The sequence below is a fragment of the Lepidochelys olivacea genome, assembly GCF_965140295.1.
Source record: "Lepidochelys olivacea isolate rLepOli2 genome assembly, chromosome: 1".
NCBI lineage: Eukaryota > Metazoa > Chordata > Testudines > Cheloniidae > Lepidochelys > Lepidochelys olivacea.
In genome coordinates, this window is record NC_140411.1 from 113,637,155 (window position 1) to 113,662,198 (window position 25,044).

General features: G+C 41.7%; 1 protein-coding gene across 2 annotated transcripts in view; it reads right to left on the reverse strand.

Annotated features, from left to right (window-relative positions):
• Positions 1–25,044, reverse strand: part of RASA3 (RAS p21 protein activator 3) — a 262,533-nt gene that overhangs the window by 35,257 nt on the left and 202,232 nt on the right. For both annotated transcript variants that reach the window (XM_084627979.1, XM_084627978.1), the window contains exons 6-7: positions 6,464–6,544; positions 4,901–4,973 (exon numbers count right to left, since the gene is read on the reverse strand). In XM_084627979.1, the coding sequence (XP_084484105.1) occupies positions 4,901–4,973; positions 6,464–6,544 (154 nt within the window). The remainder of the gene's footprint in view (positions 1–4,900; positions 4,974–6,463; positions 6,545–25,044) is intronic.

Here is a 25,044-nt window from a genome sequence, read left to right on the forward strand (position 1 = left end):
TGTCTAGTGGTCAGCCCAATCCACCACCAGGTATGGACTTTTAAGGCTTCGGAAGGGTCCCATAGATAGATGTAGAGATCTAAGGGTCCTGGGAACGAATGGTGCTTGGGGAAGGAATCTTTAAGGGCCTGAAACCTTGCGGAGAAGGTGGGACAAGGCTCCCCCCTCACCCAACCCCCTAGGACTGAGTTGGGAGAAGGAGAGCAGAATAAAGGCTGCCTCCTCCTACCTAGCAGACAGGCACTGGGAGGAGAAGGCTGCCCTGGTGAGCCCCTTAGAGGGGAAAGCTAACTGGGAAGGGAGTTCAGCTCAAGGGAACCAATGAAAGCCTTGCAGCTGACTTAAGTCTAGGGCCCTACCAAATTCACAGTTACAACACTGTGAAATTCAGATTTAAATATCTGAAATCATGAAATTTATTATTTTTAAAATCCTACGACCGTGAAATTGACCAACATGGACTGTGAATTTGGTAGGGCCCTACTTAAGTCACAACCCCTGCTCCAGGAAAAGGGATGGGGAAGGAACTCCTGCCTGAGGGTGGGAAAGATGGACTAGTCCAGGCAAGAGAGGAGTTTACTCATAACGGCCCAGCTGCTGTGACTAACTGGGAGCAGCGTTGAGGGGATACCACTGGGGCTGCAAAAGAAGAAGCAATGAGGAACTACAGATTCCCAGATGGGACAGCAGAATCCAGAGACGAGGGAAAAGATGCTGACAAGCTGGGAAAAAGGTAGAAGCAGCTCAGGGAAAATTGCGGACAGACTGAAGGACCAGGTCTTGGCCTCCTAAACAGGGTTCCTGGGATGGAACGTAGAGAAGAGTGTGGGCCTGGGTTTCCCTACCACTCCCCAGACCAAGAGGGCAGGCACAGCATCAGAAGGAGAAGAGTACAAGCATTGTGGGCGGAGACAGACGTTGAAGACCAGGCTCAAAAGCCATTAGACTTTGGGATTTCCTATAATGGGACATGTCTATTAACCCCAGAAGGGGCATGAACTGAGCAGGGATGTGGCCAGAGGGCCAGGCCATGTAAATGACAGACTGATGTGACACCAGAATGACTAAAGGGGTCGCTAAACTGAAAAAAGCCCTGCAACACCTGGACCTGGGGAGGTGCTCTGGAGGTGACAGGCATGGCAAGAGGGCACAGCTATGCTAAAATGATTTTCAATAACTGTGACACTTGGCTGATCATGAGACTTTTTCCACCAAAAATTATAGGTTAGTTCTATTCTAAGCCTATGGCACAGCGTCACTAGTGCACACTTACTGAAATCATTGGCTGAAGCTGTGTGAACAGGTCTAAGGTTCAGCTGTATGACTGCTTACTGTTCAGTTTCATTCAAACACACACAGAGCTGTATACTTAAAGGGCAGTTGTGTGGGATGCATTAATTCAGAGGATGGAATTAGGAATCTGGGATTCCCAGTCCAGAGGGAGGACGGGGCTAAACTGGCTTTTAACTACCATTATTCCCTCCTTATTCTCAGCTGCTCTGATATCAGAGGCTATCTAAATAATGGCAGCCAGCTTCCCAGAAATCTCCACAGCACACAGTCCACCCTCTCTGCTTCCCAATATGACCCTCCCTGCCTCTGGTACACCCCTTTATGCCAGGGTTTGCGAAGGGGATCTTAGAAGACAGCCTGAAGTTGTCTCAGTTTCTGCACCGGGGAATTCTTGCCTAGTCATATCCGGGCCTTTTAGAGCTCCTTTATGCTGCTCTGGCCCCATTACTCAGCATGTAGCCTCTACAAACCAACTAAAGGGCTATTTACAATGAGTTTCCACTCATACAAATCATTACACAAGAGTACTGAATCTTTTCACATTGATGACTGACTGCACAACATTTAAGCTGGGACTGTGCAATGGATATCTTAAAAAATTATTGTGGGGAGAAAAGTATTCATTCCTTGACATTTACATATTTTCCTCCTTCTTGAGCCAGTGGGGATCAATGCATTGTTGAGTGACAGCAGCAATTCCAGGGAAGCCAGCCTGGTGTGCCAAACTATGGGACAGACTGTCTGCTGCTTTAAATTTCTGCCTTGCCACTGAATTCAATGTACTATGCCAATTTACACCAGCTGTGGATCTGACCCTACGATGTCACCACTTGAGTGCAATTTCCAAGTCATGGAATTGGCTCCCTATACTGGAAAGTAGAAGCAGGTGTAAAACAGCTTTCCCGTTAAGAACGGGCAGCACTATGGACAAGACATCATAAACAGTGTAGTATGGACTCAGCTATTCTGCTTGGATCCTAGCTGTCCACTTGAGCATTTGGAGGAACTTGAGATTCCATCACTAAAAGCACCTGTATTAGCCAACGCTGAACACTTGCCTCTGTCTGCAGTTAGGGGTTCTCACAACAAAATTTTCGGTGGCCTTAGAGTGCGGCCACCAACTTTTGCTGGTGGCCATTCTGACAATTTTTTCTAAAATACTTAATTAACTTTAGGAAAAACAAACAAATATGCACATATACATGTCCAAATCATTGTAATTTATTTATGTAGAGGGTTTTTTCCCCAGACTCAATAATAAAAATAAGGTACAGTTGTTTCTTTTCTTTACTGGACCTAAACAGAATGGAAACAAAAATAAGGTGCTTTGCAAATTCTTGTCTTTTGTTGTGGTTGTTTCTTTTGCTTTTCGGTTGCTATTCTTTTTTAAGACTTGCTAGCTAGTAAGTCTGCTGCTGCAAAACATAATATTTGTATGTTTGTTAATATCACTTTTCACAGCAAACTTACTCAGCTCTGGCAAGCCGGGGACAAATTAAACCCTAGATGGGGAGGTGGGTAGGGAGATAGTGGGGGCCAGAGATGATGTGGGGATGGATGGGAAGCTATGGAGGCAGCGGGAGCCAGGGGCTAGGTGGGGTGGTGGTGGTCCAAGGGCTGGCACCAATGGCCAGGGTCCAGGGCCAGAGTCCGAAACCCCACAACCTATGCCTGCCACTCGCCACCCCAGGACTGAAGCTCACAGCCCAAGCCTCAGCACCCACAGGAAGGTGGGACACTCACTGGCTGCCTGCTCCTCTGGTGTTTGTGGCTCTGAAGGGGGGCAGGGTGCAACCCATGCTGGTGGCCCTGGGGGAGGGGCCACTGCTTGACCCCCCACCCCAGTCACTGCCCAGGAGGCTGTGGCCACAAGAAAAGCCCCGGTATCTGCATGTGGCCATGGTGGCCACATTTGAGAAACACTGCAAATAAGCCCCTTTTAATAAAGCAACAGCTAGGTTCACAGATACTAACATATAGTGGTTTAGCTCCCTTTAAGCTTTCACTAGATTTTTAAAATGCCCCCCCCCACCCCCCACGTTCCGGGATTAGAAGTTCCTATCTATTGACACTAATGCTCACATTGACCCCTTAGAAGCGAGCCTTAGGGCAAGCCTCTAAGGCCAGGCCTACACACAGAATTCGCACGGGTTTAACACACCTGTGTGGATACATACTGATTTACAACTGGCGCATACTCATTCCACTTGCATCACTAAATGTGAGCAGATTCTAATTAAACTGGTGCAGCTCCGCTGGTAGATAAGGCCTCCCTAGTTTTGCTGCTAGGTGCACAGACACCACAGTGAGGAGGGCACTCGAGAGAGACAACTGAGAATTCATAGCTACTTTGGCTCTCAGCAGCTGCGGACGGTATTAGTCCCTCTCAATTAGCTGGTGTGTGCTAATAATGCTTGAGGTTAAAGGGATTTACTCAGGCCTTGTCGAGACTAGGAAAGGTTTGCTGGTATAGCTGTCCCCTCCTACACAGACACACTTGATACTTGCTTTTGCCAGGATAACTGCGTCTGCACTAAGGCTTTTAACAGCATAAAAACGTCAAAAATCACATCCGTAACTCCTATTACTATACCGGCAAAGGTTTCTAGTAGACCAGGCCTCTGAACAAAATAAGCTATATCAGCAAAAGGACTTTTTTTTGCCAATATAACTCCTAACTGACATAGCTAAACTGGCAAAAATTTTAAGTGTAGACCAGGACCAAGTTATCCATGATAAACTCTCCCATAAAATAAAGATACAAGCCTTTTAAGTGTACAAGACATAGAATGAAAAACATCTGAAGAACTGTTCCGGGGTAGGGATGAGAATCTATATAATCTATATATATACCTATTACTCCTGCTAAGTAAAAGAAAAAAACCAGCAGGGTTACATTTTGCCTTATCTAGAGACTCATTTAAAAATGTTACATAGAATCATAGAATATCAGGGTTGGAAGGGACCTCAGGAGGTCATCTAGCCCAACCCCCTGCTCAAAGCAGGACCAATCCCCAATTTTTGCCCCAGATCCCTAAATGGCCCCCTCAAGGATTGAACTCACAACCCTGGGTTTAGCAGGCCAATGCTCAAACCACTGAGCTATCCCTCCCCCCCATGTTACATAGGATCTAAGGATTTTATGCAGTTGAACTGACGGGAAAGATTTGGTGTTACAGAACACTAGCATGCATCTGAAACATTCAGTCTTGAATGGATTTCCTCCATTGCTTTTAAATTTCTTTATCTTCCCTGCGAGACAACCCTCCCACCACTGACCAGGGAAGACAGGGTGGAGCAGCTTTAAAACCACAGTCTGGAAAACACTCACTTAGCAGAACTAATTCAAAAATTGTCTGTGCTGGGAGGGACAGAAAACCCTGTTGAGGAGGAGAGACTACCTAGAGAACTTGACTCCAGTCACCTGGAAAACTGACACACTGCTGTCTCAGCAGACATCTAGTCTGATTCTGGATACTGCTGGCTCTGCCCTGTGCTTTGAAACAGTTTTCAAAGAAGACAGCTGGCACAACATGGAGCAGGATGCTGTGCCAACTATCTACAGTGTAGTATTTCAGCTTATCGCTCATTCCTTTGAAATACCAACCTCAAAATAAAACACTTCATCAAACTGTGGATTGTTCGTCTTCTTTTTAACTTTAGTCTTTTTGGCTTCAGATCTGCATGGACATAAAGAAAAAAGTGAACATTAGCAGAAGTGTCTGATCCTAATGAGCAATTACAGAATGCAGAAGTAGCCTATCTGCTTTGATTTGTTTTATAAACTCCACACAGCATGCAACAAGGCACACCTCTTTATCGCATGCACACAAATTTAATAAATCAATTAAGTATTCACAGTTGTTATCCACACACTGAAATGTGAGCTCTTGGGCCCCAATCCTGTAAGTTGCTCCATCCAACGATAATTATTGGGCAATTACTAGACAACGGAAAGGACTAAGCTGCATGCTTCTGAAGACAGGAAGTTAAAGAAAACTGATGGGTGATAGACAGAGTTGTTTGCCTTCAGTTCCCTAGCAAGTGGAATCATAACAATTCAGTTATACAGTTCAACGTGATTTTTTTTCGGAGGGGCGGGGAAAGAGGCATATTTAAGACAGTCAAGACTGATGAGCCAGCCAAAAACTCATTCCAACTGTAATTTCAGTAATACTCACCTGGTGTCATTTAAAAAAAGATTTCACTTATCAAATACAGTAGTTAAAAACAACTACTGAATAATATAACCCAAATACAGTACCACCTGTGATGGGCACAATAAGATACTGGGTCAGAGAGTAAGATGGACCAATCAACCTTCAAAGACTGCTCCGCATCTGAGGCAATGAATTGTCAAAAATGTCTCTCATTCATAGCACTTCCCCACCCCCTTCAAGTTCCATTGTAAAATACTATGAAGTATCTGTGTCATGAGTTTCTGAGGTCACAGAACAGCTCAACTTTGCTTCTTCCAGAATAAGAACTCATGAGATGACTCCCCTGATAAGCAGGAGCACAAATTGCCACTGACATGTCCAATAATATAAAAAATCGAATGGTGGGAATGTGCAAATTTAACCTAAAATTTAACATGACTATGTTTACAGTTAGGCTGAACAAGACTGTTGCAGAATAAATAATTCAACAGATGATATTATGCAAGACCCATTCTGCAGTTTTATCCGTTCTGGCAGATTGTTACAACCACACAGATTAAATTACAGGATCGAGCTGTGTACAGCACTTTCCACAGGTACTAAGGAGCTGAACTACATAACTGAGAAGACCTCAAATGTTCAAAGTCATATTGGAGCACAAGTAAAAAGCTGTTATATATTAATTTTCCCTCTCTTCCCCTCCCCACTACTGCAAAATGGACAAGCAAACAATATGGTTGAACATTGACCTCCAACTGCCAAGTGAGAAGCTACACAAGTTAAGCTTGACCACAAATTATATACTTTGTAATGTTCAAAGCTTTAAAAGAAGCAAAACTGCAATAAGCCTCAAGCTACTTGTAGTTAATTATATTATATTATATAAATAAAGCAGCAATGGCCAAATAAATCCTCTATCGGTTTTAGAATGTGGATTTCTAAAAAATAAAAACCCGGACCATCTGTTATGAGCCTTACAAAATGAAAGCTCTTCAGTCTTCAATACTTGCCTGTATGGTCCTGCTAAGGTAACTGTGGCATAGGGATCACATTGCCCATTCACTATTGGGAGGCCTTTGCATTCCAGAACTCTGAAAGGAGAACAAAAAAGAACCAGACAAAATAAGAGGAGCTTGAAGGAACAACAAAAGTTAGTGTCTTCTCATTTTCAGAATGCTCCTTATTAAGGGATACAAATGGTGCTAGCATGATCCTGTATACTTTTTTTGTCTTCGACGAAAAAATTGTTTCCCAGTTTAAAGTAATACCATCATTAAGGTCAGAAACCAACACTAAACTATGGAGGGAGTCTTAATTTGAAGGTCTCTTACAACACCCAAAATATCAGTAACAATCAGCGGTTCATGAAAGAAGCCACTATAGGTATGGAGGACACAGCGACATTCATATTAGAGTTCATATCAATCAATGTTTACTTGTAGATGTAAAAAAAACTGTTGAAGATGAGAAAAGACTGCAGAAAGATCCTGGTATCAGACAAATAGTTTCACAGTGTTACATGCACAAAGGCCTATGTGCTGTAACAAAATTTAAAATGCCGGAATACATAGCCAATCATGACAGACACATCTTTTCCCAAACCAGTAAAACATCCGAACAATGAAACTCAGAAAGAATGAACAAACATGTTTTTCAGTTCTGCTTTCAAGAAGTTAGTGATGTGATACCAGAGGGACAGAATGCAACTAGAATGGTTGAGTCACCCTGCTCTGACTTCCTCCAAGCAGGGAATCTTTAAAGTTGAAATATCTACAGCTCTAGCTTCCATGTTCCCACCCCACCTAAAGAGTGAACTAATATAAGTTAGTGTAGTTTCAGGTTTCACAATATAAAAAGCTCTCAAGGAATGTAGCACTTATTGGTATACAAGGCAGAACAGCCTCTAGGATTCTCCCTTCTGAAACAAGTTCCTTTTTGAATAGGTGAGTTTGTTGATTAGGGGGAAGGAGGGGTGCTAGGAATGAATCTTCTAGAAAGTGAAGTGATGAGAGATGGGTGTGCTGAGGCAGCTCATGTTTGAAATGCATACAGAAGAGAGAGGCAAAAAGCAGGAGTTTGATCCATTTAAAAGGACTCCCTTCCCTTTGTAAACTGTGTCAAATTACACCGTACCATGTGTCAATGCATAATCCTGGGTTTATTACAGTTTTGGAATTCAAATTTATCTAGGTGTTTTTTGTTTACAGTGTGACTGTTTATATTTATGTATAACTTTTGTTTGCAATATGAGTGTTATAGATTATGTTCTCTAGTCATCTGTGCAACGGAGAATCTTGTGTATAAGCGCATGTGACTCTCCATCGCACAGATGATTACAGCAGCATAATCTACAGTAGTTGGTGAAGTGGAGAGGGAAGATGGTAGGTAAAATAGATGTCATTTCCAGTTGAGGGAAGATGCAATTTTTATAAATGAAAATGTGTTTTCACACTGCAACTTGGCAAACATTGTATCAGTTCTAATGAAACTGTGTAGTACACCAATGCTGCTTTAGTCGATGAAAATCTCTAAGGACTGGTCTACACGGGAAAGTTATATGGTATAAGATAAGATATCAGTGTAAACTTGTATGGTTATACTGATAAAATCCCCATGCTGACACACACTTATTCCGGAATAACAGTGTAAGAACATAAGAACGGTCATACTGGGTCAGGCCAAAAGGTCTTGAAGAAATTTCCTAAAGAAATACTTCCTTTTGTTTGTTTTTAACCTGCTACCTATTAATTTCAATTGGTGACCCCTAGTTCTTGTGTTTTGAGAAGGAGTAAATAACACTTCCTTATTCACTTTCTCCACACCAGTCATGATTTTATAGACCTCTATCATATCCCTCCTTAGTCGTCTCTTTTCCAAACTGAAAAGTCCCAGTCTTATTAATCTCTCCTCATATGGAAGCTGTTCCATACCCTTAATAATTTTTGTTGCCCTTTTCTGAACCTTTCCTATTCCAGTATATTTTTTTTGAGATGGGGTAACCACATCTGCATGCAATATTCAAGATGTGGGCATACCATGGAATTATATAGAGGCCAAATGATATTTTGTGTCTTATCGATCTCTTTCTTAATGATTCCCAACATTCTGTTTGCTTTTTGGACTTCCTCTGCACATTGAGTGGATGTTTTCAGAGAACTATCTACAATGACTCCAAGATCTCTTTCTTGAGTGGTAACAACTAATTCAGACCCCATCATTTTATATGTATAGTTTGGATTATGTTTTCCAATGTGCATTACTTTGCATTTATCAACATTGAATTTCATCCGCCATTTTGTTGCCCAGTCACCCAATTTTGAAAGATCCCTTTGTAACTCTTTGCATGTGTTTTGGACTTAACTATTTTGAGTAGTTTTGTATCATCTGCAAATTTTGCCACCTTACTATTTACCCTTTTTTTGAGATAATTTATGAATATGTTGCATTTAAACTAAACACAAAAAAGGGCCATTTACTGCAAAATAAAAATGTCCACACATGGAGTTATACCAGTATAACAGAAAACTTTCCCATGTAGACAAACCCTAAATACAGGCCCGGCTTCTAATTTTCCCCGGGGATGCTCAGCCCTCTGCTCAGCTCCAGGCCCTGCCCCCACTTTAACCCTCCCCGTAAGCCCCCACCCCCACCCTGCCTCTTTCTGCCTACACCTGCCCTGCCTCTTTCCACCCCCTCCCCTCTCCTTCACAGTGCCTCCAGCACGCCACGAACAGCTGTTCCGCAGCTTTCAGGAGGTGCTGGGAGGGTGTGGGGAGGAGTTGATCGGCAGGGCTGCCGGAGGGCAGAAGTGGGGGGTGGGAGGAGGTTGGCTGCTGGTGGGTGCTAAGCACCCACTAATTTTGGAGCACCCACGGAGTTGCGCCTATGACTGGGCAGGACTGTCTTTTTTATTTACATTTTAAGTAACCTAACATACTTTATTCTTACTATTTTTCCAACACCTCAATGTACAGTTTACTATTGTACAAAAATAATGCTAAGTTTGTGACAATTAATCAAAGAAAATTCAAAGTTACAGCTAATGTTCTTTAACTTTATCCACAGGTGTAGGAATTTGGAACATATGGTATGTAATGTCACATGCTGTTTTACTGCAGAATTCCTGCAAAAGTGTAATATAAAGATATAGAGAGAGAGTTGGCCTTAATTTAAACAACCCAGCAAAATTGAGGAATTTTTTCAAATCTTAATGTTATTAAATAACAATTCCCATGGAATGACAAATTTCATATTTTGAACCAAAGCCAGACACAGTACAGTTTTTAAAAAACCAAGTCAAACCTTAAAATATTTACTCCTAGGCAAAATCTTTATATGCTTCTGAATACTCTGGCGAAATCAAAGTTCAAGATCAACAGAAACAGACACCTTGTCTAGAAGGAGACATATTGGATATTCACTTGCTGGTTTTACTTCTGCTCTGTGCTATGACCCTTTTATGTATGCACCTTCTGTATAGACAAGAGACTTAAGAAGTCCTCTCCAGGTCTGGCTTAGCAGCCTGCTGACACTGCAGAGTGCTGCCATATAGGAGCTGAATTTGAGCAACAAATTCTGCCCTGAGCAAGTTGGAACTGGAAGACTCTTCTTACCCCCACAAATCAGAGAGCATGCAGAGTGGTTCCCTCAGTCCAGAGGAAGTAGAAATAGGGGCACATGTTTGGTTTTAGCGTGCTTAAAATAATTCCAATCACCTACAGCAAGTTCTACTTTTTAAATTCACATAGCACAGATATTACTAAAAGTGTGACCAAACCACATTCCTAACTGAACTGAATAATTATTAAGGGGAGAAAAGCCTACACCCACTCAAAACTATGTACCAATGTCAAACACATGCCCGCTCTGCTTTCCCTTAAGGATGGTCAAGAAAATGAAATGCCATCTCAAGAGGTTTATCTCACGGAGCAGATTTTCCACTGTTCATGAATGGATCATTTCCAGTCCAGCTCCCCTGCAATACAGGATGAAATATCAGAAGTCTAAGATGAAAGCACACCTGTGGGCGTATAGAATATTCTGCCCCTTTTAGTAAGAGTACTTCTAAAAACCATGAAGGCAGAGCACTGAGAGGTACTTGAACAGTCAAGATGAGTTTGAGTTCAAGTGTAAATGTTCTGTTTCTTTTGTGTGTGCAGAGGGAATGAGAAAAGAAAAAACAATGTTGAAAGAAACAATATGTAGAAAAACAGGAAACAGATGCTGACATAAGCTGCTCCAATGCCTCTCAGGTAATTTAAAAGCAGTTAACATCTAAGGACAGAGAAAGTATGCAACAGACTTGAGTTTCTGATTTGAGGGAAGGGAAAGGAAGCTTGAAGCGAGGCTAATTGTTGCTCCCACATTTTGTTGAGCACCAGTGAGAGATGCAATAAAATTCAGCAATGAACAAGAGGGTTTAATTCACAGCTTTAGTGCACGCTCACCAGCTGTGAAAAAAATGTTGTAACTGCAGAACTGTTTTGAATTAATGGCCTCTTTCTTTTGTCACAGGCAAGCTGTCAGGTAAACGAACAATCCCACCTCTTGTAATCCACAAGCAGCAAAGGTGTTAGAATGAATAGCTGCAACTTCGTTCTAACAATCACATTAAGATCAAATTCTGCTGGATAAAACATACCTTTCTAAAAACTACACAGAACACCCCTTCGCTTCTTCTGTAAGGGAATGGTGGTGGCTAGGCACCAACTTAAAAAAAAAAATCAGTTAAAAATGACTTGCGTTATTTGCAAAATTAACGTTAACATTACTTAGGAGTGCTAGATTAATGAATGGAAATGACGAGTTAAGCAAGGTTTGTACCTAACCCAAGTTGTGTGACTAGAGAGCCCCAAACACAAAACGTCTGGCTGCCGCTGCTAGAACCTTTCCAGTCCAGCTGATAGTTACTGATCATTGTTAGAGTCTATAGCTCAGCTGACAATGACTAAGCTACCCCCTTGCAACTACAGAAGTTGGGCTGGAGTGGATTTACTGGTGGGCCATGTGAGAAAACTCCCAATGCAGCTGCCTCACTATTTTTTGCTTGTGGTTTACAAAATTAGCAGGTTTCGAAGAACAAGAACAAAATGACTTCAGCTTTCAGTGTGGTTCATAACCTAAATCTTTGCAAGGGCAAATTCCCTAAAGAAAAACGTACACACACTTTAGAAATATTCCCTGTTCTTTACCCTGATTGACACTAAAATACATGGGGACGGGAAGGTAAAGGAAGGATAAACATTTCTGAACAGAAGACAAAATAGTTCACATTTGACAACATTAATATTTCTCCTGTGTGTGGGCTTCCAACCATGGGCTGTAATCATTGTACCAATTGACTACATAATAGCAATAGTGAATGGTGCTGCCTATATAGAGTTTCCCTATGCAGTGAATCATTCAGCAGAGCTACAGAAGGCAGGGTTATCCAAGCATGTAGACTCCCCATCCCTTCCTTAAAGGAGAATCAATTATTTGAAAATGACATGAGCGCAAGAGGGGAGGACTCCTGCCTCATACTGAGAAAACGGGATGATCAGTGAGTTATCTCAAGTGCCTATACACAAATGCAAGAAGCCTGGGAAACAAGCAGGGAGAACTGGAAGTCCTGGCACAGTCAAGGAATTATGATGTGACTGGAATAACAGAGACTTGGTGGGGTAACTCATATGACTGGAGTACTGTCATGGATGGATATAAACTGTTCAGGAAGGACAGGCAGGGCAGAAAATGTGGGGGAGTTGCATTGTATGTAAGAGAGCAGTATGACTGCTCAGAGCTCCGGTATGAAAAGCAGAAAAACCTGAGAGTCTCTGTATTAAGTTTAGAAGTGTGAGCAACAGGCGTGATATCGTGGTGGGAGTCTGCTATAGACCACCAGACCAGGGGGATGAGGTGGACTAGGCTTTCTTCAGGCAACTAACAGAAATTACTAGATTGCAGGCCCTGGTTCTCATGGGGGACTTCAATCACCTCAATATCTGCTGGGAGAGCAATACAGCAGTGCACGGACAATCCAGGAAGTTTTTGGAAAGCGTAGGGGACAATTTCCAGGTGCAAGTGCTGGAGGAACCAACTAGGGGCAGAGCTCTTCTTGACCTGCTACTCACAAACAGGGAAGAATTAGTAGGGGAAGCAAAAGTGGATGGGAACCTGGAAGGCAGTGACCATGAGATGGTCGAGTTCAGGATCCTGATACACGGAAGAAAGGAGAGCAGCAGAATACGTTTGCAGGAACCATCCCAATGTGTAGAAAGAACAATAAATATGGCAGGTGACCAGCTTGGCTTAACAGTGAAATCCATGCTGATCTTAAACACAAAAAAGAAGCTTACAAGAAGTGGAAGATTGGACAAACGACCAGGGAGGAGTATAAAAATATTGCTCAGGCATGCAGGAGTGAAATCAGGAAGGCCAAATCAGACTTGGAGTTGCAGCTAGCAAGGGATGTTAAGCGTAACAAGAAGGGTTTCTTCAGATATGTTAGCAACAAGGTGGTGGTCAAGGAAAGTGTGGGCCCCTTACTGAATGGTGGAAGCAACCTAGTGACAGAGGATGTGGAAAAAGCTAATGTACTCAATGCTTTTTTTGCCTCTGTCTTCACGAACAAGGTCAGCTCTCAGACTACTGCACTGGGCAGCACAGCATGGGGAGGAGGTGACCAGCCCTCTGTGGAGAAAGAAGTGGTTCAGGACTATTTAGAAAAGCTGGACAAGCACAAGTTCATGGGGCCAGATGCACTGCATCCAAGGGTGCTAAAGGAGTTGGCTGATGTGATTGCAGAGCCATTGTCCATTATCTTTGAAAACTCATGGTGATCGGGGGAGGTCCCAGATGAATGGAAAAAGGCTAATGTAGTGCCCATCTTTAAAAAAAGGAAGGAGGAGGATCTGGGGAACTACAGGCCAGTAAGCCTCACCTCAGTCCCTGGAAAAATCATGGAGCAGGACTCAAGAAATCAATTTTGAAACACTTAGAGGAGAGGAAAGTGATCAGGAACAGTCAGCATGGATTCACCAAGGGCAAGTCGTGCCTGACTAATCTAATTGCTTTCTGTGAGGAGATATCTGGCTCTGTGGATGAGGGGAAAGCAGTGGACGTGTTATTCCTTGACTTTAGCAAAGCTTTTGATACCGTCTCCCACAGTATTCTTGCCAGCAAGTTAAAGAAGTATGGGCTGGATGAATAGATATAAGGTGGATAGAAAGCTGGCTAGATCATCAGGCTCAGCGGGTAGTGATCAATGGCTCCATGTCTAGTTGGAAGCCAGTATCAAGCGGAGTGCCCAAAGGGTCGGTCCTGAGTCTGGTTTTGTTCAATATCTTCATTAATGATCTGGAGGATGGCGTGGATTGCACCCTCAGCAAGTTTGCAGATGACACTAAACTGGGAGGAGTGGTAGATACGCTGGAGGATAGGGATAGGATACAGAGGGACCTAGACAAATGAGAGGATTGGGCCAAAAGATATCTGATCTGGTTCAACAAGGACAAGTGCAGAGTCCTGCACTTAGGACGGAAGAATCCCATGCACCACTACAGACTAGGGACCGAGTGGCTAGGCAGCAGTTCTGCAGAAAAGGACCTAGGGGTTACAGTGGACGAGAAGCTGGATATGAGTCAACAGTGTGCCCTTGTTGCCAAGAAGGCTAACGGCATTTTGGGCTGTATACGTAGGAGCATTGCCAGCAGATCGAGGGACGTGATCATTCCCCTCTATTCGGCATTGATGAGGCCTCATCTGGAGTACTGTGTCCAGTTTTGGGCCCCACACTACAAGAAGGATGTGGAAAAATTGGAAAGAGTCCAGCAGAGGGCAACAAAAATTATTAGGGGGCTGGAACACATGACTTATGAGGAGAGACTAAGGGAACTGGGATTATTTAGTCTGCAGAAGAGAAGAATGAGGGGGGATTTGATAGCTGCTTTCAACTACCTGAAAGGGGGTTCCAAAGAGGATGGATCTAGACGGTTCTCAGTGGTACCAGACGACAGAACAAGGAGTAATGGTCTCAAGTTGCAGTGGGGGAGGTTTAGGTTGGATATTAGGAAAAACTTTTTCACTAGGAGGGTGGTGAAGCACTGGAATGGGTTACCTAGGGAGGTGGTGGAATCTCCTTCCTTTGAGGTTTTTAAGGCCCGGCTTGACAAAGCCCTGGCTGGCTGGAATGATTTAGTTGGGGATTGGTCCTGCTTTGAGCAGGGGGTTGGATTAGATGACCTCCTGAGGTCCCTTCCAACCCTGATATTCTATGATTCTATGACATACCTTTCGTATTATTCAAGGGTGCATGTTGTGTGGATACATGTGTGTTGAAGGAAAAGAAACAGCAATATTCACAAAGTAGTTCCAGTTTGAGACATTGGGTGAAATCCTTGCTCCATTCAAATCAATAGCAAAACTTCCCTTGACTTGAGTGGGGACAAAATTTCACCCACTATTTTAAATATCAGAGAAAGGGCTGCACAGTATTCCTTGTTTCCTTCACAAAGTTTTCCATATGAACCTCTGGGAGCTTCACGACACAGAGATTTTTACACACATTATGCAAAATATTTTCAATGGCATGGCATGTCAACCTTGTTTCAACTTTTGGCTTACTTGTGGCATTTAGCCAGATGACCTAGGCAAATACTAAAGGCAATTATTCTGATTTTTCTCCTAAAAAACCTAAAAATTCCATATAAAAAAACCAGGAGGGAAATTGGGAAATGCCAATGCTAACATTACAAGCCAGCTTTAACTTTGCCCTTCTTGTCTGTGTGCATTATGACCTCAATTCAGCAAAGTCCTTTACCATTTGCCTAACTTTAAGTGAAATTTTACAGTGCTACAGGGACAATATAATCATTGGAAATCATTAAGAAAGGGATAGATAATAAGACAGAAAATATCATATTGCCTCTATATAAATCCATGTTATGCCCACATCTTGAATATTGCTTGCGGATGTGGTCGCCCCATCTCAAAAAAGATGTATTGGAATAGGAAAAGGTTCAGAAAAGGGCAATGAAAATGATTAGGGGTATGGAATGGCTTCCATATGAGGAGAGATTAATAAGACTGGGACTTTCCAGCTTGGAAAAGAGACAATTAAGGGGGGATATGACAGAGGTCTATAAAATCATGACTGGTGTGGACAAAGTAAATAAGGAAGTGTTATTTACTCCTTCTCATAACACAAGAACTAGGGGCCACCAAATGAAATTAATAGGCAGCAGATTTAAAACAAATGAAAGGAAGCTGCTGCTCACAAACCGGGTAGAATTAGTGGGGGAAGCAAAAGTGGATGGGAATCTGGGAGGCAGTGACCATGAGTTGGTTGAGTTCAGGATCCTGACGCAGGGAAGAAAGGTAAGCAGCAGGATACGGACCCTGGACTTCAGGAAAGCAGACTTCGACTCCCTCAGGGAACGGATGGCCAGGATCCCCTGGGGGACTAACTTGAAGGGGAAAGGAGTCCAGGAGAGCTGGCTGTATTTCAAGGAATCCCTGTTGAGGTTACAGGGACAAACCATCCCGATGAGTCGAAAGAATAGTAAATATGGCAGGCGACCAGCTTGGCTTAATGGTGAAATCCTAGCGGATCTTAAACATAAAAAAGAAGCTTACAAGAAGTGGAAGGTTGGACATATGACCAGGGAAGAGTATAAAAATATTGCTCGGGCATGTAGGAATGTTATCAGGAGGGCCAAATCGCACCTGGAGCTGCAGCTAGCCAGAGATGTCAAGAGTAACAAGAAGGGTTTCTTCAGGTATGTTGGCAACAAGAAGAAAGCAAAGGAATGTGTGGGCCCCTTACTGAATGAGGGAGGCAACCTAGTGACAGAGGATGTGGAAAAAGCTAATGTACTCAATGCTTTTTTTGCCTCTGTTTTCACTAACAAGGTCAGCTCCCAGACTGCTGCGCTGGGCATCACAAAATGCGGAAGAGATGGCCAGCCCTCTGTGGAGATAGAGGCGGTTAGGGACTATTTAGAAAAGCTGGACGTGCACAAGTCCATGGGGCCGGACGAGTTGCATCCGAGAGTGCTGAAGGAATTGGCGGCTGTGATTGCAGAGCCACTGGCCATTATCTTTGAAAACTCGTGGCGAACCGGGGAAGTCCCGGATGACTGGAAAAAGGCTAATGTAGTGCCAATCTTTAAAAAAGGGAAGAAGGAAGATCCTGGGAACTACAGGCCAGTCAGCCTCACCTCAGTCCCTGGAAAAATCATGGAGCAGGTCCTCAAAGAATCAATCCTGAAGCACTTGCATGAGAGGAAAGTGATCAGGAACAGCTAGCATGGATTCACCAAGGGAAGGTCATGCCTGACTAATCTAATCGCCTTTTATGATGAGATTACTGGTTCTGTGGATGAAGGGAAAGCAGTGGATGTATTGTTTCTTGACTTTAGCAAAGCTTTTGACACGGTCTCCCATAGTATTCTTGTCAGCAAGTTAAGGAAGTATGGGCTGGATGAATGCACTATAAGGTGGGTAGAAAGCTGGGTAGATTGTCGGGCTCAACGGGTAGTGATCAATGGCTCCATGTCTAGTTGGCAGCCGGTATCAAGTGGAGTGCCCCAAGGGTCGGTCCTGGGGCCGGTTTTATTCAATATCTTCATAAATGATCTGGAGGATGGTGTGGATTGCACTCTCAGCAAATTTGCGGATGATACTAAACTGGGAGGAGTGGTAGATACGCTGGAGGGGAGGGATAGGATACAGAAGGACCTAGACCAATTGGAAGATTGGGCCAAAAGGAATCTGATGAGGTTCAATAAGGATAAGTGCAGGGTCCTGCACTTAGGACGGAAGAACCCAATGCACAGACTAGGGACCGAATGGCTCTGCAGCAGTTCTGCGGAAAAGGACCTAGGGGTGACAGTGGACGAGAAGCTGGATATGAGTCAGCAGTGTGCCCTTGTTGCCAAGAAGGCCAATGGCATTTTGGGATGTATAAGTAGGGGCATAGCGAGCAGATCGAGGGACGTGATCGTTCCCCTCTATTCGACATTGGTGAGGCCTCATCTGGAGTACTGTGTCCAGTTTTGGGCCCCACACTTCAAGAAGGATGTGGATAAATTGGAGAGAGTCCAGCGAAGGGCAACAAAAATGATTAGGGGACTGGAACACATGAGTTATGAGGAGAGGCTGAGGGAGTTGGGATTGTTTAGCCTGCAGAAGAGAAGAATGAGGGGGGATTTGATAGCTGCTTTCAACTACCTGAAAGGGGGTTCCAAAGAGGATGGCTCTAGACTGTTCTCAATGGTAGCAGATGACAGAACGAGGAGTAATGGTCTCAAGTTGCAGTGGGGGAGGTTTGGATTGGATATTAGGAAAAACTTTTTCACTAAGAGGGTGGTGAAACACTGGAATGCGTTACCTAGGGAGGTGGTAGAATCTCCTTCCTTAGAGGTTTTTAAGGTCAGGCTTGACAAAGCCCTGGCTGGGATGATTTAACTGGGAATTGGTCCTGCTTTGAGCAGGGGGTTGGACTAGATGACCTTCTGGGGTCCCTTCCAACCCTGATATTCTATGATTCTATGATTCTATGATAAGTATTTTTTCACACAGTCAGTCTGCGGAACTCTTTGCCAGAGGATGTTGTGAAGGTCAAGACTATAACAGGGTTCAAAAGAGAACTAGATAAGTTCATGGAGGATCGGTCCATCAATGGCTATTAGCCAGGATGGGCAGGGATGGTGTACCTAGCCTCTGTTTGCCAGAAGCTAGGAATGGGCAACAGGGGATGGATCACTTGATGATTCCCTGTTCTGTTCATTTCCTCTGGGGCACCTGGCACTGGCCACTGTCGGAAGACAGGATACTGGGAAAGATGGACCTTTGATGTGACCCACTATGGCCATTCTTATGTTTTCTTAATATACAAAAACAATGCATAAAGTATAATGACTAAATAAAGGGCTAATGTAAGAGAAAAATGAGTTAAGACAAAGTTATTAGGAAAGAAGAATCAATATTACATTGAAACCACAATAACAAAATCTGAAGAGAATTTTAATTAAATTAAGTGCAAAAGCAAAATAACGCCAACACTTGTATAAGTCTAACCTGACCCTATTCCACTAAAGAGGACTTTTTCCAGTTTCATTTTGTAAAATAAGAGTCTCAGAATTTTTGTACAGTATAACTCACATGGATTTTTTTTTTCATTTTTCTGCTGCTAATAATATGAAAACCAATTAGAGAGGTCTCCACATTGTGGCTCAAAATACCAAGGCTGGCTCCTAATAACAGCTTTAGGAAGATATTTAAAAAACCGCACATATACACAAGACCCATCTGGCACACTACAGAAAGGAAGCAGAATAAAAACTGTGTGTCAACCATACTGTTCTCGCAGGACAGGAAGTTAATTCATTAGCAGTTTAATCATTTTATGAATAAATTATAAAAGAGCTGCAAGCTCCCTTAAAGACAAATAAGAATAAAAAGATGTTCTGTAGTGTTAATATTAAAAAAATCGAGTTAAATTCTCTTAGCTGAAGACACCTCAAGGCCCTTAATGAGGACACATGCAGTAACACACAGATGCTTAGTGGAATTTTAAAAATGTGCACTTAATGACCATTACATCTGCCTTGGCATCAGTACTGCATTTTATTACATGGAATAACAGTTCAGGCATGAGAGAGCAAAGAGAAATTACTGGTGAGGAGAAGGAAAGATTTTTAGAAGAAGCAGCTTTTCAGAGGAGACAGAGACCCAAATGCAGGTAGCAGCATCACAGAAAGTGCAAAACAGAGTGTGTGAAAAGAAACAAAGGGAGTAGTAAGGCAAGAGGAACAGAAGCAGATACTGAATGAGTAGGGGAGTAGGAGGGAACAGATCCAAGATGTGAGGAGAGATGAAGTTATGTAGGGCCTTTGTACGTGAAGTGAAGTATTTCCAGTTGGATGCAGGAAGAAAGGAAACCAGGTATTCAAGGACTGGGTGACCTGAACAGAGCCACTGTAGTGGCATTTCGGACAAAATGGTGTGGTTAGTGGGGAATGTGAGAGGAGAGGAGGACAGAATGGAGGTGGTTATGATAAACACGGTGAGAGACGATCAGCGCCCAGACAAAGGTTTGAGCTGTGGGGATGGTAGATTTGGGCAATATTAAATTGAAGGAATGAGGGACTCTATATGTGAGAACAGAATGAAAGGAAGAATCAAAATTAAACAGAGGTTGAGAGTCTGGGAGATGGAAAAGTCTGTCATGACAAGTGTCACCAGCTGGCACTGCTACACAGAAGTCTTCTATAATCTTTTTCTTGGCTTGAGAAGAAATGATCAGTCTTTGGAAGATGTGCTGTGTGGTATTAGTTTGGATATAATAAAAGGTTCAAGGTAGAAGGAGCTATGAGAGCCGCATGAGAGTTTGTGGTCTGGCTTGGTCTCCAGCTGGAGTCAGTACTTGAAGCAGAGTTGTTCCCTGGGATTGGGTTGTTATTCCTGAAGAAAATGGTTGCCTGCCGGATGTCTGACCCTGTCATGTCAGGACTGGTGCATGTGCACACATAAAATAAGTTACACTTAGAATATACCCAGATTCCAGGTAACTGGTTTCTCTTTCCACTGGGAAGCTGATCTAGAAGGTCCTGGACATCCTCTACAGTTCAACAGATGGGTAACCATATCAGTATCAAAAGACGGAAGGTGAAGAAGGGTCAGGAGAAAAAAATATAAGAAGCCAGTTCTGGAAAGACTGAAATTCAGTGGTATAGGGACATTGAAGAGGAGATGCAAGGAGCAGGAGAATTTCAGGAACATGGACAGATTTGGGAATCACCCACAGAGGTGGCAGGTGAAGCCATGGGAGTGGATCAGGTTGCCAAGAGAGTACTGAGAAAAGAAGAAGAGATGAATCTTCAAGATAGATGGAGAGGAGAGAATAAAGGAGCCACTTAAGATGATAAGAAGCAAAGCAGAACAACAAAGAACACAACGGAGGTAAGCAAAAATGAGAAAAGTGTTCTAAAGAGACAAGAGGATTCAACTGCGAGAAAAGAACAGTAAGACAAAAGAAGCACCTTCTAGCCTTAGCTAAGAGTTCTCAAATTCTGACATGATGGGCCAAATAGGGGGCAGAATTACTCCATTCTGGTCACAGACTGGGTGTTTTAAATAAAGATCTTGACTAGTAAATAAATAATGTGTATCTACAGACATTCCTAACTCTGGCTACAACTGTCACAGGAAAGAGTACAGAAGATAAAGTCATCTCATCTCAGAACACATTTCTTCCAAAAGGCCGACAAACCTCCAAACTCCCTGTAAATAAATGTTAGTCAGTTGGCTGAAAGTTTAAAATACAAACTTCAGCTTTAAAACAAAACGAACAAAAGTTGCAGAACTACCAGGATGGAAGCTCAGCTAATTTATTTTTTCATCTCTACCTACTCCCCAAAAATCTGCACTTTCTGTGCCTATACAAGTATAAAAACAAACTTCTTTTAAACTCCTTCTTAGGTGTATAGATATCTTACATATTTTGTAAATCTTTCTTGATTTTTTCATGTAGATTCCCACTTCACATAATTTGCAAATGTAGTTAGAGATACTGCAGCAAATACATCTATTTTAATAAATAAAAGTAAATAATTCACATTTAAGAATATAAATAAATCAATGATTATTTACATACACAAAAAACAATCAACGGTGCTTCTAAAATGCTACATAAAGTCCTCAGTCTTCTGGAGACCACATCTGGTATGTCCTGGCTCAAGTGAAGCAGATGTAACTGCTAACAGTACAGAAGTGAAATACTGTGTCGTCAAAAACATAAACTGAAATACATAAAACTCAAACAACTTTGGCTGCATGCATATGAGTAATTAGTAGGGCTGTCAAGCAATTAAAAAAATTCATTGTGATTAAAAAAATTAATCGTGATTAATCGCACTGTTAAAAAATAATAGAATACCATTTATTTAAATATTTTTGGAGTTTTCTACATTTTCAAATATATAGATTTCAATTACAAGACAGAATGCAAAGTGTACAATGCTCACTTTATATTTATTTTTGATTACAAGTATTTGCACTGTAAAAAAAGAAAATAGTATTTTTCAATTCACCTAATACAAGTACTGTAGTGCAATCTCTTTATCATGAAAGTTGAATTTACAAATGTAGAATTATGTACAAAAAAACTTGAATTCCAAAATAAAACAATGTAAAATTTTAGAGCCTGCAAGTCCACTCAGTCATACTTCTTGTTCAGCCAATCGCTCAGACAAACAAGTTTGTTTACATTTGCAGAAGATAATGCTGCCCGCCTCTTGTTTACAATGTCACCTGAAAGCGAGAACAGACGCTCGCATGGCACTGTTGTAGCCAGCGTCGCAAGATATTTATGTGCCAAATGCACTAAAGATTCATATGTCCCTTCATGCTTCAACCATGCTCACTTTCATTATCTGAGCCTGATGCCACCAGCAGAAGGTTGATTTTCTTTTTTGGTGGTTTGGGTTCTGTAGTTTCTGCATTGGAGTGTTGCTCTTTTAAGACTTCTGAAAGCATGCTCCACACCTCATCCCTCTCAGATTTTGGAAGGTACTTCAGATTCTTAAACCTTGGGTTGAGTGCTGTAGCTATCTGTAGAAAACTGATATTGGTACCATCTTTGTGTTTTGTGAAATCTGCAGTGAAAGTGTTCTTAAAATGAACAACATGTGCTGGGTCATCATCCAAGATGGCTATAACATGAAATGTATGGCAGAATGCAGGGAAAAGGGAGCAGGGGAAATACAATTCTCTGCCAAGGAGTTCAGTCACAAATTTAATTAACACATTATTTTTTTAATGAGTGTCATCAGCATGGAAGCATGTCCTCTGGAATGGTGGCCGAAGCATGAAGGGGCATATGAATGTTTAGCATATCTGGCATGTAAATACCTTGCAATGCCAGCTACAAAATGCCGTGCAAATGCCTGTTCTCACTTTCAGGAGACATTGTAAAGAAGAAGAGGGCAACATTATCTCCTGTAAATGCGAACAAACTTGTTTCTCTTAGCAATTGGCTGAACAAGAAGTAGGACTGAGTGGACCTGTAGGCGCTGAAGTTTTACATTGTTTTGTTTTTGAGTGCAGTTATGTAACAAAAAAAATCTACATTTGTAAATTGCACTTTCACAACAAAGACTGCACTACAGTACTTGTATGAGGTGAACTGAAAAATGCTATTTCTTTTGTTCACCATTTTTACAGTGCAAATATCTGTAATAAAAATATACAATTTGATTTCAATTACAACACAGAACACAATATATGTGAAAATGTAGAAAAAACATCCAAAATATTTAATAAATTTCAATTGGTATTCTATTGTTTAACGGTGCAATTAAAACTGCGATGAATCCTGATTGATTTTTTTTAATCGTGATTAATTTTTTTTGAGTTAACTGTGATTAATTGACAGCCCTACTAATTAGAGAGATACTGATTTTGATTAACAACTTTTTATTACTAAAGGGCAGTGATCTCTAGTTAGATGCAATACTTTCATTAATTAATGCAAACTGAACTGATTCATCAGCAATACTTAAATACTTAAATAAAGCAATACTTATTATGTTTTATGACTTCTCAGAGTAATGCAGGCAAACTATATAACACTTTCTGATTCTCCTCTCAAAACTAATAAGTGTGTCAAAGTTGACACCAAAAAAGGGATTTTATGCCTTCTTAATCAGAGAGTAACAAAAACCCCCCAGAAACACACCTCCTTGTTATAAAACAATATGCTGCAACTCCGCAGGTAATTAGTGAGAGAATTTCAGGATGACTCAACCCTACATTATAGACTGGGATTGTTAGAAACTCTTTAAAAAAAACAAACAAAAAAACCACCACCATCCAAAATGTAGCAAATCAGGAAAATACCACTGTAATTGACATTCAACAGTATAATCCCAGGTACTCATTCTCTTGACAGTAGATAGCAGATCTGTAATAACATTAGGAAAGTAAACCAAAAATAAAATAAATGTAACCCATCATTTAGTGGGACTGAGTTAATGCACAAAAACCAGAAAGTGAAATTGTGCCATCTTCTTTCACTGCTCTGACAGTTCAAAGTGAATCAGGTTTGTAAAGTTCTGTTTAATTCACAGTATTCACAGGACCACAAGAAAGATGTTCCTTCCAAACAAGAACACCACACAGACAAAACCTGCACAGTTTTAATACATTTTCCCATGAAATTAACTCTAAAAAAATATGCTTGGCTTTACAGAAATTCAGGCTAAACAGGATTCATGAACCATTAAATTTAGGAAATTTTCACCAGTCACAGAATGCTGAATTACATATTTTGTTCCCCTCTCCCAGCACTTTCCACAGCTCCTATTAGCCCACTTTCTAGATCAGGTAAATGACAGTGAGCTGCATGTTTCTGAACATTCTCAGTCGCACTGCTGGTCTAGAATACAGAGCTAAGCTCCACACTTATAGTTCTGTCCATTTATAAGGGCACTTGAGAAGAGCCATATCTCCTGGAGATTATTTTATACCTTCTACTGCTCTGTGACTGGAAGATTCACATCGTACATACGTACAAGACGGCACTACTAGCTGACATCAGAAAAGGACATATCAAGTCATGTCACACCGTGGAAAAGTTAAAAGGAATGGCTCAAAACACAAAAAACTTCCACTGGAGCTAAAGCTTTCCTATTCTTGCATCTTCCTGCATTACAACTGGACAAACACGTATTTAAATATTAAAAATAAAATAATTGTTAAGGTACTGCAAAAATGTACACATGGGCTGACCCTGCCTGATGTCCCTTATTTTTTAAATGCTCTCAACCTGGGTGATGCAGGGAATAGTGTTCATGATTTGCTAAGTGGCTCTTCTCACCTCTAAGCGGCTACTGAAGCACTGCCCTAGCACAGTGCCATGGTGCAGTCTGCAGTTGGATATTCAGTCTTTCAAATCAGACATTAAATGTCTTGACCAGTTGGGGTTGTTAGACATTCCATCGCATTTCCCCCACCACAAAGGTAAGGGTATTAGCCCTGGTGTCCTGGCTAACCTGAAGTGTTAACATTGTTAACATTGTTAACATTGGTCCTGCTTCGAGCAGGGGGTTGGACTAGATGACCTTCAGGGGTCCCTTCCAACCCTGATATTCTATGATTCTATGATTCATTCTATTTAACAAGTTTCCAGTTGGATACAATATTCTATTTTGCTTCTACCCTAAAGGGCATTGACTTCTTCTGAGCCCACTTAAAAGCTATCATGTTCCAACCCAGAGGAGGATGTACTTCATTTGTGAATGAAGTGATTTTTGCATATTCCCTGTTCGGTGCAGTTTTGTAAAGCACTTTGGGATCTTTTGGAGTGAAAGACAATGTAAATAAAAGACTTTTTTGGATTATTTATGTTCTTTGGTTATTTAAATCTTTTAAGAAAACATTTCAAAACCACCATTCAAATTAGGGCATGGTCAAGCAGCTATTCTGGTATAACCAACCCTAATTAATATCCTATATTTGCTGCATAATTTCAGTTATTATACAAGCAGCTCAGACCCATGTTCATATTAAAGCAATTTTTAAAGCAATTTATAAAGCTTTTATAAACATT